Source organism: Callithrix jacchus, chromosome 2 (genome assembly GCF_049354715.1).
Source record: "Callithrix jacchus isolate 240 chromosome 2, calJac240_pri, whole genome shotgun sequence".
In the NCBI taxonomy this organism is placed as follows: Eukaryota; Metazoa; Chordata; class Mammalia; order Primates; family Cebidae; genus Callithrix; species Callithrix jacchus.
In genome coordinates, this window is record NC_133503.1 from 71,349,550 (window position 1) to 71,365,666 (window position 16,117).

General features: G+C 38.9%; 1 protein-coding gene across 16 annotated transcripts in view; it reads left to right on the plus strand.

Annotated features, from left to right (window-relative positions):
• Positions 1–16,117, plus strand: part of MAPK9 (mitogen-activated protein kinase 9) — a 54,760-nt gene that overhangs the window by 15,755 nt on the left and 22,888 nt on the right. For 10 of the 16 annotated variants that reach the window (XR_013532049.1, XM_008989592.5, XM_002744466.6 and 7 more), the window contains 3 exons: positions 6,814–6,943; positions 10,499–10,557; positions 14,521–14,659. Coding sequence is in view for 15 of the 16 variants with exons in the window: in XM_008989592.5 (XP_008987840.1) it covers positions 6,814–6,943; positions 10,499–10,557; positions 14,521–14,659 (328 nt within the window). In the remaining variant the exon portion in view is untranslated. Of the gene's footprint in view, positions 1–6,812; positions 6,944–9,626; positions 9,827–10,498; positions 10,558–14,520; positions 14,660–16,117 lie in introns of those variants that run through there. The other 6 variants (XM_078364746.1, XM_078364744.1, XM_078364747.1 and 3 more) reach the window with 3 other exon arrangements.

The following is a 16,117-nucleotide window of genomic DNA, read 5'->3' on the forward strand; positions in this document are numbered from 1 at the left end:
GCCTATGAAACAACTGTACCAGTTTTCTCCCAACATTCCCATGCTTGCATTTGCCCCTAGAGAGCCAGTAAGTTAGTGAAGAGTTATTAGGTCAAGATCTAGGGAAGCACAAAAGCCTAGTGTGGGGAGCTTCAGCATATGGGGCTCTTTTCCTTGGGGGCATTTGAAAATTCTGGAACGGGCTGCTAAGAGACTGAGTAGTGTTTTGGATTGCCTTGTGATAGGAGACAGGGATTCGAGTTCAGGGCTTTCTAATAGTGCTTAGTGAATTTCTTTTGCCTTGTATTGGGACCAATAAAAGGCTGCTTCCTAGAAGTAAAGGTAACTCAGAGATTGGCCCTTATATAGGCACTGCCACTCAGCTTCAGATTATCATCTCATTTGCTGAACTTGTATGGAGGTAAACAAAAATTGCTAGTGTCCCCAGATACCTAGTAGAAATAAATTTAAATTCTTTGTGGAGGAAGACAACATATTAGATAAAATTATTTCTAGATAGCAAACAGTTTTATAAGTGCAAGGCCCAGTACACAATCAAAAATAACTAGGCACACAAGGAGATATGACAATATGAATAAAATCTTGCAGAAACAACAGACAAAAGAAACAGATCCATAGGAGGAGATATAGGCATTATTAGATCCACATTTCTAACTAGCAAGATAATGAAGGCAAGATGAAAAGTTTGGGTGGAGAAATGAAAACTTTTTTTAAAAGGACTAAATAGAAATTCTAGAAAAACTATAGTAATAAAAAAACTATAGTAATTGAATTGTGAATTTAATGTGTTTAACAGCATACTAGATATAACTGAAGAGAGAATTAGTGACCTGGAAGATAGATTGGCATAAAATATCCAGAATGAAAGCTGCAGAGACAAAAATAGTAGAAGAGCACATAAGAGAGGTATATAGTTTTCTATTGTTGCATAATGCATTAACACAAACTTAGTTGTTTAAAACAACACCCACTGTTTATTTCATAATTCTGTAGTTGAGAAACTGGGTGGGTTTTCCTGGGTTCTTTGCTCAGCATCTCACAAAGCTGAAGTCAAGATTTTGACTGGGCTGGGCTCACCTTGGCTCATGGATGGAGGTTCTGGAAGGAATCTGCTTCCAAGCTCATTCAGGTTGTTAGTAGAGTCTAGTTTCTTATAGCTGTCTGTGGTTCCCAATCTCTTGATCTCTTTCAGCAAGGGGCCACTGTCTGCTCCTAGAGGCTGCCTGTTTTCCTTCTCAAGTGACCCCCTCCATCTTAAAGGCAAAAATGGCATGACCAGTCCTTCCTGTGACTCACATCTCCCTGAATTCCTATTCTTTCTATGAGCCAGAGCAAACTCTGCCTTTAAAGAGCTCTCTGTTAAGATTAGGCCCACCTGGACAAACCACCTTTTGTTAAATTAATGAGTATGTTTAGCCCCTTTGCAAGATACAGGGTCAATATACACACCCCCTCCCCCAAAAATTGCATATTTATATACTAGCAGCATATAGAAAATGAAAATTTGAAAAGGATACCATTTAAAATAGGATAAAAACTTAAATTATCATATCTAGGGGGAAAAAATCGAACAATGTGAAAGACTTGTATACAAAAAGCTAAAAAAAATTGGAGGAAATAAAACTGTAATCTGATTTTCATGATTTAGAATATTTAATACCCTGAAGTTCAATTTTCAGACTTGTCTAGAGTGATTGCAATCAAATCTCAACAGTCTTAAAAAACAAGTAAGTGAACAAACTGGTTCTAAAATTTATATGTAAAAATAAAAACCCTAGAATGGTGAAGACACCCATTAAGAAGAAGGGAGGAGGACTCCCTCTGCCAGATGGGAAGACTTACTGGAAAACTGGTGATCAAGATGGTGTTGTGTGGTACAAGGAGAAACAGTGGCCTGAAGGAATACATGAAGAACTTTGAAACAGAATCATGCACATGTGGGCTTTGGACTTACAACAGTGGTGGCCTTGTGGAGCAATGAGGAAAGGATAGTCTTTTAAATAAATGGACATAGGAATATTCATATGGAAAAAAGTAAAATTTGACCCAACCTCATATTATACACAAAAATCAACCTCAGTTGAATTGCTGTAAATACGTAAAACCGGTAAAGCTCTTTGAAGATTAATATAGGAGAATTTCTTCATGATCTTTGGAGTAGGAAAGGACTTCTTTAAACATAACATTGAAAACATCTGCTGGGTATGGTGGCTCACACCTGTAATTCCATTACTTTGGGAGGCCAAGGTAGGAGGATCACTTGAGGCCAGGAGTTCAAGACCAGCTTGGCCAACATAATGAGACCCCCATCTCTAATAAAAAAAAAAATTTATCATAAAAGATTGATAAAATTTTATTAAAAATAAGAAATTTTGTTTATCAAAAAATACGAGAAACTACAAAGATAACTTTTGAATTTGAGAAGATACATGACTGAAGAAAAAAATCTCTTGTTCAGAATATGTTAAGAACAGTCAAGAAGACAGACAAATAGTCAATAGGTTGTCACAGGAGGATACCCAAATAACCAATAAACAGGATAAAGTACTCGATGTTGTTATTCATCAGGACAGTGCAATTTAAAACTGTGATGAAATACCACTACACACTCAGCAGAATGGTTAGAAGCTAAGCTGTTGGTGATACCAAGTGCTGGTGAGGATGTGGAACCACCCAGAGGCAGCTCTCAGATATGACCCCTCATGCACTGCTGGCAGATCTACAAATTTGTAGAACTGCTTTGGTAAAGAGTTCAACATTACCTATTAAAATACAATGGATACATTTCCACTCTTAGTTGTTTACTCATCAGAAACACATGACCAGGGGACCCAAAGCTGTGTACAGTAAGATTGATGACCATGTTTTTTTTGTAATTGTTCGAAAACCAAAAACAATAGAAATATCTATCAATGTAATATGATATAGTTATACAAAGGAATTGTATAGCAATGATGGAATGAGTTATAGCTACATACAGCAACAATGGATGAGGCTCATAATATTGAGCCAAAGAAGTCAGGCACAGAAGATTTCAAAAAACAGGCAAAAATAAACTGGGGCCTCCAGGGTGCATCTTTTAGCTGGTAAAAAGAAGATGATTATCATACATGTCAGAAGCAGTTATCACTGATGGACAGGAAAGACAGTAATTAGTTGGGGGTGTGAGAGAGGCTTTTGGGATACAGAGAGAACTTGACTGATAAATCATTGAGCTGGGAAACAAAAAAAGAAGCAAAGGAATCAGTACAGTATCAGGCATAAGCCTTCTCACCAGCAGTACTCAGGGTGGAAATCTGTGGAACAATGCCTTCAAAGTTCTCACAGAAAACTGATTTTTTTTTTTTTTTTATGAGATGGAATCTCACTTTGTCACCCAGGCTGGAGTGCAATAGTGTGATCTTGGCTCACTGCAGCCTTTGCCACCCAGGTTCAAGTGATTCTCCTGCCTCAGCCTCCCAAATAGCTGGGATTACAGGCGCATGCCACCACACTCAGCTAATTTTTTTATTTTTGGTAGACACAGTGTTTCACCATGTTGGTCAGGCTGGTCTTGAACTCCTGACGTCATGATCTGCTGACCTTGGCCTCCCAAAGTGCTGGATTACAGGCATGAGCTGCTGCGCCTGGTCAGAAAACTGATTTTGAACTCAGAAAACATTATCAAGGGTGAAGGCAGAGCAATAGTGTCTTATCTTCCGTGCACTTTTTCTGAGGAAATTCCTTAAGGATGTACTCCAGCAAGAGAGTCAATACAAGAGTGTAATACAAGAAGGAGTAGGGGCTGTAAAAAGAAATCCCAGGATGGTGGCTGCATGGCAGGCCTTAAGAAGAGTGTCTGCAAATAATGTGGAATAGAAGCCAAACAACAGATAATGTATGAAGCTAGGAAATACTAGTGATAGGCTAAAGCTGGTATTTTTTATTGGTAAAAAATAATAAATCTAATAAAATCTAATAGATTATTATTTATTAGAAATGGGGGAAACTAGAAAAAATCATGGTCTAATTATAAAACAAAAAGGACATGATGTTTGAGCAGTTGATGAAATGTAAGAAAAGAGAATCCTTTTTCCTTGATTTTGGAAACAGTCTCACCCTCTGATGAGTGGCAGCAAGAGCCATGTGATCTTTAGAAAATGAAATTTAAGCTCTGACAGTTAATGATATTTACATGTGCGCGCGCACACACACACACACACACACACACACACACACTTCCATGCTCCATGTCTTGATTTTCAACTTCTAGACTCATCCTGAAGAAGAAACACAGAAGGCTTAGTTATAAATATATGATAAATGGAGGAGAAATGATGGAATAGTCTCCTTTCCTATATGCAGGAGTTAAGACATTCCCTTCACAGCTGATGAAGCATGAAGATTAGGCATATTACTTAAAGAGGTAACCAAGGGAAAACCCAAAAAGCAGAACAAAAAAAAAAAAATAGGTATTGGGGATTTTGAGGAAGTGGCTACTCAGTTTTCATAATGGGATAAATAGATCATTTCTAAAGTTGATAAATGAAGACATACTGATAAAAATATATTCTTTAAGTGACCACAGTAACCAAAACCAGGAATAATTGAAGGTGTTTGCGCATGGAGCTGGAGCTAGAACTGGGTAAGCTTATGCCTACTCAGATGCTTAGACGTGGTCCATTTGGCTCGTTTTAGCCAAAAACTTTTTTTAAATGACAAAAATTGTATATATTTATCATGTCCAGCATATTGTTCTGAAATATGTATACATTATAGACTAGCTAAATTGAGCTAATTAACATATGCATTACCTCACATACTTTTTAAAAATTTGTGATGAAAACACTTAAAATATACTCTCAGCAATTTTCAAGAATATAATACATTGTTATTAACATATTGCACAGTAGACCTCCTGACCTTATTCCTCCTGTCTAACTGAAATTTTGGACAAAAACTTTTGAGACCAAAAAAGAGTATCTGTTTTCAAATTTTATTTTTTTTCTTTTGAGACCTTGGGCAACAGGGTCTCACTCTGTCACCCAGGTTGTCACCTATCACTGCTCACTGCAGTCTTGACCCCTAGTCTTAAGCAATGCTCCTACCACAGTCCCCTGAATAACTGAGACTACAGGCATGTGCCACCAACTTGGCTAATCTTTGTATTTTTTGTAGAGACCAGGTTTCACTATATTGCTCAGGCTGGTCTTTAACTTCTGCCAGCCTTGGCCTCCCCAAGTGCTGGGATTATAGGCATGAGCCACCACACCTGGCTTGTTTTCAAATTCTTGAGTCTGAGAAATATATAAATATAAATACATATGTGGGTATGCTTATATTAATGACTTGTTTCACAAATGGATGTATCCTCATCATTTTATAATTTGTATAAATGGCACAATTTGCATATGAGCGTGTAGATTTACATACGTATATAGACATACACATAATATGAACTGAATTAAAGTAAGATAGCTTCTTAACCAAATGCTACAGCATTCAGCTTTCAACTTCAAAATAGATTGAAGTAAGTTCAAGATTTTTGGTAAAAAGCATTAATAGAAGAGAATAAATGTAAACAATGTTGTAAACTCAATAGAATAAAGAAATAGAAACAGTATTTAAATCAGTACTTAGGTTCTCAGGTGGCCTTTAGTAGCTGTTAATAATAACACACATGGTACTATTTAGTACCAGTTTAAAACCTAAAAATGTGCAGTCAGGCTACTTGATTTTTCATGTCTGTTTTCTGGAGGAAAATGAAGACAGTATCAACAGGAAACTTGAGATGCTGGAAACACAGCCTCTAAATTTTATTCTTACTATAGTAGGAGGAGATATTTCTAAAAGGACTTTATATAGCAGGTGCTTATGTTACAGATTTTGTATCTTCATCATTTACCATGAACTGAAATGCTAAGTCTGTCCCACAGACCCTGGCCAGCGGATGAAATGAGTATTCAGACACAGGTATGCAGTGTAAGAGCAGCTAGGTGACTGCCTGACTCTAGTGGCCAGAGAGCAGCCCCAGAAGCTGCAGCTGCTTTCTTTTATTCGGTGCAGGCACAATGCCAAAGGCCTGGAGCAAACACAGTCTGCAGGTAATTAACATTTATTGTTCTCCAGGTGAGGGGATGTTCAAAGGTCAGGTCCTGGACAACTTCAAACAAACAAGCCTGATCAAGATAACTTCCCCTTTACTCACTTGCACATACTTACTCCTCGTCCTCTGCCTCAGGGTTAGAGAACAACTACCTTCAGCTATTCTCCCTTGGGGCTCCACAAAACCTGTCAACCTTTCAGAAAGTTTGTCGTCCTTTTCCTATGGTTTTTCCACCATTGTGACTGAGCCCCCTAAACTGAAATTTTGGCTTGTTTTCTTTTTAGATGCTGTTGTCTGAGAAAATTTAGATTTATTGTATTCTTCTCATGAACTCGACCATTTCCTCTATTGTGATATTCTAAAATATACACGTATATTTTAAGATGGGATACCAGCGGCTTTTTTCCCAACTTCTTATCCTGTTTAAACTGAAGATTTCATTTCTTGACTGGTTTTATGCGCTCTATATTAAATTACCTGGTTTTGAATGTAATCTAAACTCTGAAAACTTGGTTATGAAGGATTGCTGAACCCCATCTTAACTGTCACTCCATCCTGTCATCTTCACCAACTCACTCTGCTCTTCATATGTGCAAGTACTTTGAATGGAAAAAGCAGATTTTTCCTTGTTACTCATTAAAAAGATAATATATTCAGTGTACATTCTGGCAGTGCTGTATTATCCAAAACCATTCTAATGGATTGTGTATTATGTTTCCTAATTCTAGTGCTGCATTTGATACAGTTCTTGGGATAAATGTTGCAGTCAAGAAACTAAGCCGTCCTTTTCAGAATCAAACTCATGCAAAGAGAGCTTATCGTGAACTTGTCCTCTTAAAATGTGTCAATCACAAAAATGTAAGTTATGTATATATTTTGTCTGTGTACTTTCATATTGTCAATAATGTGATAATCTTCAGGGTCTTCTGGAGATACATTGAGTTCAGACCTAGGATAAACTGAGGGTAAAAGTGGCTATTAACATATTATTTTTATTGATAAAATTCTTAATAAACATTGAGGAAATTAAAGCTAGAAAGAGACATCATTATGGTGCATAGGAATTTAGGTCACTCAACTAAAGTAGGAGTATCAATTGATATTCTGTTTCTGTAAAATAGGAACAGTATTGACCTATCAGACTGAGAAACAAGTAAATATTTTGTGGAAAGATGTTCTATAAGTAGCTTTTTACCTTGTATATAACATCTCAGTCTCAAATACATATTATTAGATGATGTTACATTTAGAGTAGCTATTGCTCCAAAGAAATCAAAGAACACTAAATTTTAAGGAGAAATAATGTTTCTACAAAGTGAAGTTGTGCTCAGTCAAGCACATTGAAGTACATTGTATGTTCTACTGGTGGTAAGTGAGCATTACCTTAACCTTGCCATGTTATGGCAATTATAAAATGTTAAATCTGGAAGGAGCTTTGGGGTTTTTTGTTGTTGTTTTTTTGTTTTGTTTGGTTTGGTTTTTTGAGACAGGGTCTCATTCTCTTACCTAGGCTGTGATTCTCCCACCTAAGCCTCCCAAGTAGCTGAGATTATAGGCATATGCCATATGCTTGGCTAATGTTTAAATTTTTTTGTAAAGGTGGGGTCTTATCATGTTGCCCAGGCTGGTCTTAAACTCCTGAGCTTCTTTCTTTTGAGCCTGTGCCTTGAGTTGGTTTTAATTTATTTCTCTAATGCATGCTTTATTTTACTTACCTATTTAAATTTTTTTCAGGTTACAAAAAATATATATTATTTTTAAAAATTCAAACAATATATTTTTAAAAAGCAAAAACTCCTAAATACCACCACCCACACATTACTAGCATGAACAATTTGGTGAGCATTCTTATGCATATGTGTGTACAAGTACATAAACAAGATTGATCATGTTATTCTTCATCTTGCTTTTCTCCTTGTGCCACATTGATAAACCTCATATACTTTAATGAACATAGATATAAGCCAGTTTTTAAATGACTGCCTGGCACAGATGCACAATAATTTAAGAGACTGCCAGCCTCCTGTTATTGGATAGATTGTTTTGTTTCTCACTATTATAAGCAGTGCTGCAATGAACATTCTTATTCCCGAATTTTTGCACATTTGTCCAGATTAATTTCTTGGCCAGCATTGCTGGGTCAGAGTATGCACACTTCTGGTTTAATATATACTGACAAATTGATCTCAAGGAAAACTGTTAGTTTGATATTTTCATTAAGAGTATCTGAGAACCTGGGCACGTTGACTTCTGTCTGAAATCCCAGCTACTTGTGGGGCTGAGGCAGGAAGGTCGCTTGAAGCCAGGAATTTAAGGCACACCTGGGCAACAAAACAAGACCCCATCTCTTAAAAAAAAGTATTGGCCGGGCGTGGTGGCTCACTCCTGTAATCCCAGCATTTTGGGAGGCCAAGGTGGGTGGATCACCTGAGCTTAGGAGTTTCAGAGCAGCCTGGCCAAAGTAGTGAAACCCTGTCTCTACTAAAAATACAAAAATTAGCTGGGTGTGGTGGCAGGTGCCTGTAATCCCAGGTACTTAGGAGGCTGATGAGGAAGAATTGCTTGAACCTGGGAGGTGGAGGTTGCAGTGAGCCAAGATGGCACCATTGCACTCCAGCCTGGGCGTCAAGAGCGAAATTCCATCTCAAAAAAAAAACAACGATATCTGAGAATGTCTTTTACTTCATAATCCCCCAGCACTACATACTGATTTGTTTTTGTTTTGTTTTACTTTTGTCAATTTGATAGATGATAAATGATATTTTATTTTTATTTGTGAGTTTTTCGTTTTTTTTTGTAATTGAGTTTTTATGGCCTTTGTCCATTTTTCTTTTGGATTTCTGGTCTCTTCTGCAATATTAAAACTATTGCTCTTTACTTTTTTTTTCCATTTGACATTATTTATGTTGTTGACCTACTGATTTTTTTATCACCTATTTTTTGTTTGTTTGTTTGTTTGAGATGGAGTCTTACTCTGTTGCCCAGGTTGGAGTGCAGTGGCACAATCTCAGCTCACTGCAACCTCCGCCTCCTGGGTTCACACAATTCTCCTGCCTCAGCCTCCCAAGTAGCTGGGACTACAGGCGCGTGCCACCATGCCCAGCTACTTTTTTGTATTTTTATTAGAGATGGGGTTTCACCGTGTTAGCCAGGATGGTCTCGATCTCCTGACCTTGTGATCGAGGTCTCTCTTACCTGCCTCTGCCTCCCAAAGTGCTGGGATTACAGGCATAAGCCACTGTGCCCGACCTTTTTGTTTGTTTTAATATAATCAGATCTCTTAGGTTTCCTGTCATGTTTAGCAAAGGTTTTTCTACAGCAGGATTATATAAATGTTTATCTATATTCTGATGTTTTACCATTTCATGTTTTCGATTTAAAACTTTGTTCCATTTTGAGTTTATCTTGGTATAAAGATTGAAATGTGGATGCAGTTTTATTTTTGTCTTTAACTAACCAATCACCCCAATCCTATATACTGGATAATTCATCTTTCTCTCAGTCATCTGAAATAACTGAGGTTATGTGTTTGATGCCTAAGCCATTGGACTCGCTGTTTACATCATGGGGTCCGTTACCACACTGCTATAAAGAAATACCCGAGACTGGGTGATTTATGAAGGAAAGAGGTTTAATTGACTCATAGTTCTGCATGGCTGGGAAGACCTCAGGAAACTTAATCACGGCAGAAGACGAAAGGGAGGCAGACACCTTCTTCACAAGGCGTCGGGAGAGAGAAAAGTAAGGAGCAAAGTGGGAAGTGCTCCTTATAAAACCATCAGATCTCATGAGAACTCATTCACCATCACAAGAACAGCATGGGGGAAACTGCCCCCATGATCCAATCACCTCCCACCAGGTCTCTCCCTAGACATGTAGGGATTATGGGGATTACCATTCAAGATGAGATTTGGGTGGGGACACCCAAACCTTGTCAGGGTGCCAGGATAGAGGCCTGCAGCAGGATCAGCTCTTTAACCCTCTTTAAGTAAAAATATGATGCCATGAGTCCTTTCACTTTATCACGCCAAAAATATGAGCTTAGCCTTCATATTTCAAAACTTTTTAGAAATTCGTACATAGTATTTAAGTTTTCAGAGTTAACACATTCTTATTTAGTGTTTTTTCACCCATAACTTCTACTTTTTTATGTTCAAAAATACATTATGTGTTTAAATTCTGTAATAATTAAGTTACTAGGGACACATAAAAGTGATTTGATTAAAAGTAGTCTTTCCTTTAATTGATGTTTAACTTTTTTAAATGCCATGTAATTGGTAAAAGCAGTAATCATGATTAATGAATTCTGCTGTGATTTTTTCCCCAATTTTAGTATATTACAATATTAAACCTAATTTTTGTAATCAAGTAGTCATCTGACGTATTGAAGTATAATTAATTTTCTCTTTTCAGATAATTAGTTTGTTAAATGTGTTTACACCACAAAAAACTCTAGAAGAATTTCAAGATGTGTAAGTATCATTTTTATTCAGTAATACACTGTACATCAAAGAATGGACATCTAGAAAAGACAGTAACTGCTTTTTATACTTAGGAAATGTAGGTGGCAATACATTTTTGTCACATTACAGATAACTTTCTCTGTTGCAGAAAAATATTTAGAAAATTTGATGGTAATATTTAGTTATTTGTGCCTCATTGGTTATCATCTTCAAAACAGATAAAGGATGACTGGAAAGAATTCTTCAGAGCAGACAAGGATCACTGATGTCACTGCTGTGTTTTGCTGAATTATAAAATGTTTTTCTCAAGTCCCTCATAGCCAGGATTTTAGGGTTCAGGTGTTTGTGAGTATTATTTGAAATGATGAAGTCATTAATTTTATTTAAGATTCTGTATTTGAGCCAGGAGCAGTAGTTCATGCCTGTAATCCCAGCAGTTCGGGAGGCCAAGGCAGGCAGATCACTTGAGGTTGGGAGTTCGAGACCAGTCTGGCCAACGTGGTGAAACCCTGTCTCTACTAAAAATACAAAATTTAACCAAGTCTGGTGGCACATGCCTGTAATCCCAGCTACTGGGGAAGCTAAGGCAGGACAATCGCTTGAACCCAGGAGGCAGAGGTTGCGGTGAGCCAAGATTGTGCCATTGTACTTCAGCCTGGGGGAAGACGCAAGATTCTGTCTCAAAAAAAAAATTCTGTATTTGGCTGGGCTCAGTGGCTCTTGCGTATAATCCCAGCACTTTGGGAGGCTAAGGCAGGCGGATCACCTGAGATCACGGGAGTTTGAGACCAGCCTGACCAACATGGAGAAACTCTGTCTCCACTAAAAATACAAAATTAGCTGGGCATGGTGGCGCATGCCTATAATCCCAGCTACTGGGGAGGGTGAGGCAGGGAAATCGCTTGAACCTGGGAGGTGGAGGTTGCGGTGAGCTGAGATCATGCCATTGAACTCCAACCTGGGCAACAAGAGTGAAACTCTACTAAAAAAAGATTCTTTATTTCCAGAATCTTAAGTAGAATCATCTTTCGAACAGTGAAATGAAATGTTAATCTTTTGAGAGGCATAATGTCCAACTTCATCCTTGTTTAGTCGTTAACAAGTATCTGAGTGCCCCCTGTGTGCTGGCACTCTTTTGGACTTGCCATGCTTGGCTTCCCTGGAGCCTGTCAAGAAAGATAGATAGTCAACATGATAAATGAGGAAAGTGGGTATTTCATTAAAATGTGCTAGGTGCTGTGGACAAAGTGTTAAGCTTGGTCAGGGGATCAAAAGTGCTGGGGGTTGGGCTTCAGGCTGCAGTTTTAAATAAGGTGGCTGGGGAAAGACCTCTGTGAGTTGGTGACATGTGAAGAAAGCCTTGAAGGAGATAAAGAAGTTGGGGACACAACAGATACAAGTTATCTATACAATACATACAAGTATCTTATTCCCCTACAGATACTTGGGGACAGGTAGAATAGAGATAGAAGGAACAGATAAGGCTCAGGACAGCCGTGGATGCCAGCCTGGTGTTTTCCAAGACCATCAAGAGGTAGCATGGCTCGAGAGGAGGGAGCAGGGGAAGAGAAGAGGGTGGACACTGTAGGGCCTCTAGGCCCTTGTAAGGATGTCTTTGGCTCTAAGGCAAGTCAGAGTAAGAGTCTTAGCAGAGCAGTGAGCTCACATGCCTTCTGCTTTAAAAGCATAACTCTGGCTTCTGGGTTGGTAACCCACTGTAAGGGGTGGGGACACAAAATATCAATTACTGCTATTGCATCAGTTCTGGTAAGGGATTATGTATGGAGGGTCAGTTTGGACCAGAGAGGTAACAGTAAGGGTGAAAGGGGAAGAGATTGGATGCTGAAATGGTTCTAAAATAGAGCCACAGTATTAGCTGATAGATAAGTTGTGTGGTATAAGAGAGAGGAATTGAGAATGACACCTAGATTTTTGGCTTGAGCACATGAAGGATGAAGGAGCTCTCAACTGAGATGAGGAAGGCTGTGAGAAGAGCAAACTGGGTTGGGGGTGGGATCAGGAGTTAGTTTTGGACATGGCTTCAAGATGCTTGTTGGACATCGAGGTGGAATTGGAAATAGGCAGGCAGAGGAATGAGCCTGGAGTTCAGGAGATAGGTCTGAGTTGAAGGTAGGCATTTAGGAGCTGATGGCCTATAACTGAGATTACCAAGGAGACGTGAGTATGGTTAGAGAAGAGAAGAGGTTCACAGACCAGTCACTAGGCATTTTGACAGCAAGAAGTTAGAGATAGGACAGGGCAGGACCAGCTAGGACTGTAGGACTGGCCAGTGGATTTAACAGCATGGAAGCCATCAGTGGCCCTGAGGAGGACAGTTTCAGTAGAATGGCAGCTGCAAAAGCCTGATCCAAGTGGGATTAAGAAAAAAATGGGAGAAGCCTGGGTGTGGTAGGTCACGCCTATAATCCCAACATTTTGGAAGGCCCAAGGTGGGTGGATCACTTGAGGTCAGGAGTTCCAGACCAGCCTGGGCAACATGATAAAACCCTGTTTCTACCAAAAATACAAAAATTAGCCAGGCATGGTGGCTGATTTTTTTTTTTCTCTTGTATTTAATTTTCAGTTCTGGGAGTCGGAGGCATGAGAATGCCTTGAACCTGGGAGGTGGAGGTCACAGTGAGCTGAGGTCACGCCACTGTACTCCAGCCTGGGCAACAGAGTGAGACCCTGTCTCAAAAGAAAATGTAAAAAAAAACGGGGCGAGTGGAGGCCAGGCCTGGTGGCTTATGCCTGTGGTTCCAGCACTTTGGGAGGCTGAGGCCGGCAGATCATGAGGTCAAGGGTTCGAGACCAACTTGGCCAATATGGTGAAACCCTGTCTCTACTAAGAATGCAAAAATTAGCCAGGCGTGGTGGTGTGCACATGTAGTCCCAGCTACCCAGGAGGCTGAGGCAGGCGAATCACTTGAATCTGGGAGGTGGAGGCTGCAGTGAGCCAACAGCCAAGATGTGCCACTGACTCCAGCCTGGGTGACAGCGAGGCTCTCAAAAAAAGGCAGGGCGGGAGAAGAATTGGAGATAGCACATCAGACACCTCTTTGGAAATTTTGCTTGCAAAGGGAGCAAAAAATGGGGGAGTTGGGGGGTGGGGCCAAGTGCTCTTTTTGTTGCTGTTTTATGATCACTTTTAAATATATATATATATATATGTATAAAATACACACACACACACGTAGTAGAGAGCAGTTTAGAGTCATAGCAAAATTGAGCGGGAGGTACAGAGTTCCAGTCTCTCCCCTGCCCCATGTATTCAGAGTCTCCCCTATTATCAGCATTTCCCACCAGAGGGTACATGTGTTATGGTTGATGAACCATATGAACTTTGTAACAGCATGGTTGTAGGCTGGTAAGAAGGATTTCAGTAGCAAAAAATGTAAGAAGTAGGAAAATTTGGCCAGGCGCTGTGGCTCAAGCCTGTAATCCCAGCACTTTGGGAGGCCGAGGCGGGTGGATCACGAGGTCTAGAGATCAAGACCATCCTGGTCAACATGGTGAAACCCCGTCTCTACTAAAAATACAAAAAAAAGTTAGCTGGGCGTGGTGGCACGTGCCTGTAATCCCAGCTACTCAGGAGGCTGAGGCAGGAGAGTTGCCTAAACCCAGGAGGTGGAGGTTGTGGTGAGCCAAGATCACACCATTGCACTCCAGCCTGGGTAACAAGAGCAAAACTCCATCTCAAAAAAAAAAAAAAGAAGTAGGAAAATTTGTGTGTTTGAGATTCTATTTACCATGCTGTAGAAGTTTTTTTTTTTTTTTTTTTAATTTTTAACTTGTAAGACATTAAGTTTGTTAGTGTATATTATTTGGAAAATTTTTAGAAAGTTACGTTGTACCAAGTTATCTTTACTTTAGCCAGTGCAGTGATTAGATAGTAAGTTATTGTTTCATGAAATTTAGTCATAAAGGAACTTTGGATAATATTCAAATACATAATGACCTTTTCTTCCTCAGGTATTTGGTTATGGAATTAATGGATGCTAACTTATGTCAGGTTATTCACATGGAGTTGGATCATGAAAGAATGTCCTATCTTCTTTACCAGATGCTTTGTGGTATTAAACATCTGCATTCAGCTGGTATAATTCATAGAGTAAGTAGTAATCTATGAATTTTATTTTTAAAACAATCATTTGGTTGTCATAATCCTTTACATACAAAATAACATTTTAAAAAAATTGTTGGTGTTGACAATCCAAATAAATGATGGAATCATGTTGTGTTTTAAGAGTCATTCTAGGAAGCGTCTGTGGAGCCACGTGACCTGTCAGGCTAGGTAAGCTGCTGTGAACACAGCCTGAGTGAGCTGCCACTCTCAGTCAGATACTGCGCAAGAATACATTTTTTTTTAAACTTTTAATTTTAAAGTAAAACTTAGAGAAAAAATGTAAGAATAGGATGGAGAACTTCCAACTGCCATCTATCTACATTCACTTATTTATTTTATTTTTTTGCCATATTTGAAATCCCATTTTTAATGAGCAAGGACTTTAGAGGCCAAGCAGTCAGTGAGACCACTGCTTGAGAACTCTCTTTCTTAAATCACGACCCAAATATCTATTTCTCTTATCCTAAAATTCTGCCATGCCAGCTTCACTGCATCACTGGTGGGAGTGGCCTGGCCCTGTGCTGCAAGGGTTCAGAGAGGGCCTGTGGGCTTGGCAGAGGCTGGGATTTGAATGACAGTGTGACTGTACTATCAGGAAAAAAACATTTAATAAACTAGGGAACTATGATATAATTCTCTCTAAGCTAATTTTACAAGTGTTTGTTAGTTTTTTACTTGTAGGGCTGTGTAAGTGGACTATCATGATAAAGTTTTTTTAAAAAACAACTAAAATATTGAGTGAGACTAGAGGCAGAGATAATATAATTTTATCGGAAATAGGTATTCTTAGCATTCCCTGAATTATTACTATACTAATTATATTGACAGATTGCCATTAAATTTTATGTTCCAACAGCAAAAGATCATAGTTTTGCTGAACTGAAATCTGTGTGGGGAAGAAGCTGGTGAGCGACAAGAACAGTGGAGCCTGTTATTACAGAAATGAGCAGATAGGTTTTAGATGGTGGAGTGGTATTAATTTTTTCAGATCTCTTATGCCAGGAAAGATTTGTTCCATCACAGCCAGTGAAGGCCTCTCTTTGGGACAGAGCCCACTGACCCACAGAGGGCAGGCTTGCCTCCTTTCAAGCCTCAGGTCTGTGGCCCAAGGTCAGCATCAGGGATAACTCTTGTCCTCCCAGGTAGCTGACAGCCTCCAATCTGCCATCCAGTGTATTGTTATTTGAAATATAACTTTTGTTGCCACCAGGTGGCCAGTTAAAATAATATGTTGGCAACTTTGCTTTAAAAATAGTAACACTGAATTAAAAGTAAGATTTTCTGATATACCATTCTATTTCTTTTCCTGAAATTTCCACAGACCTTCATATAATTTAAGGCACTCTTAATCTCTCTTAAATACTTTATTAAATTCATGCTTTAGAATGATTTCCCAGATTATTAGTCTTACTACATTATGCCTTATACATTTTATAAGGGGAA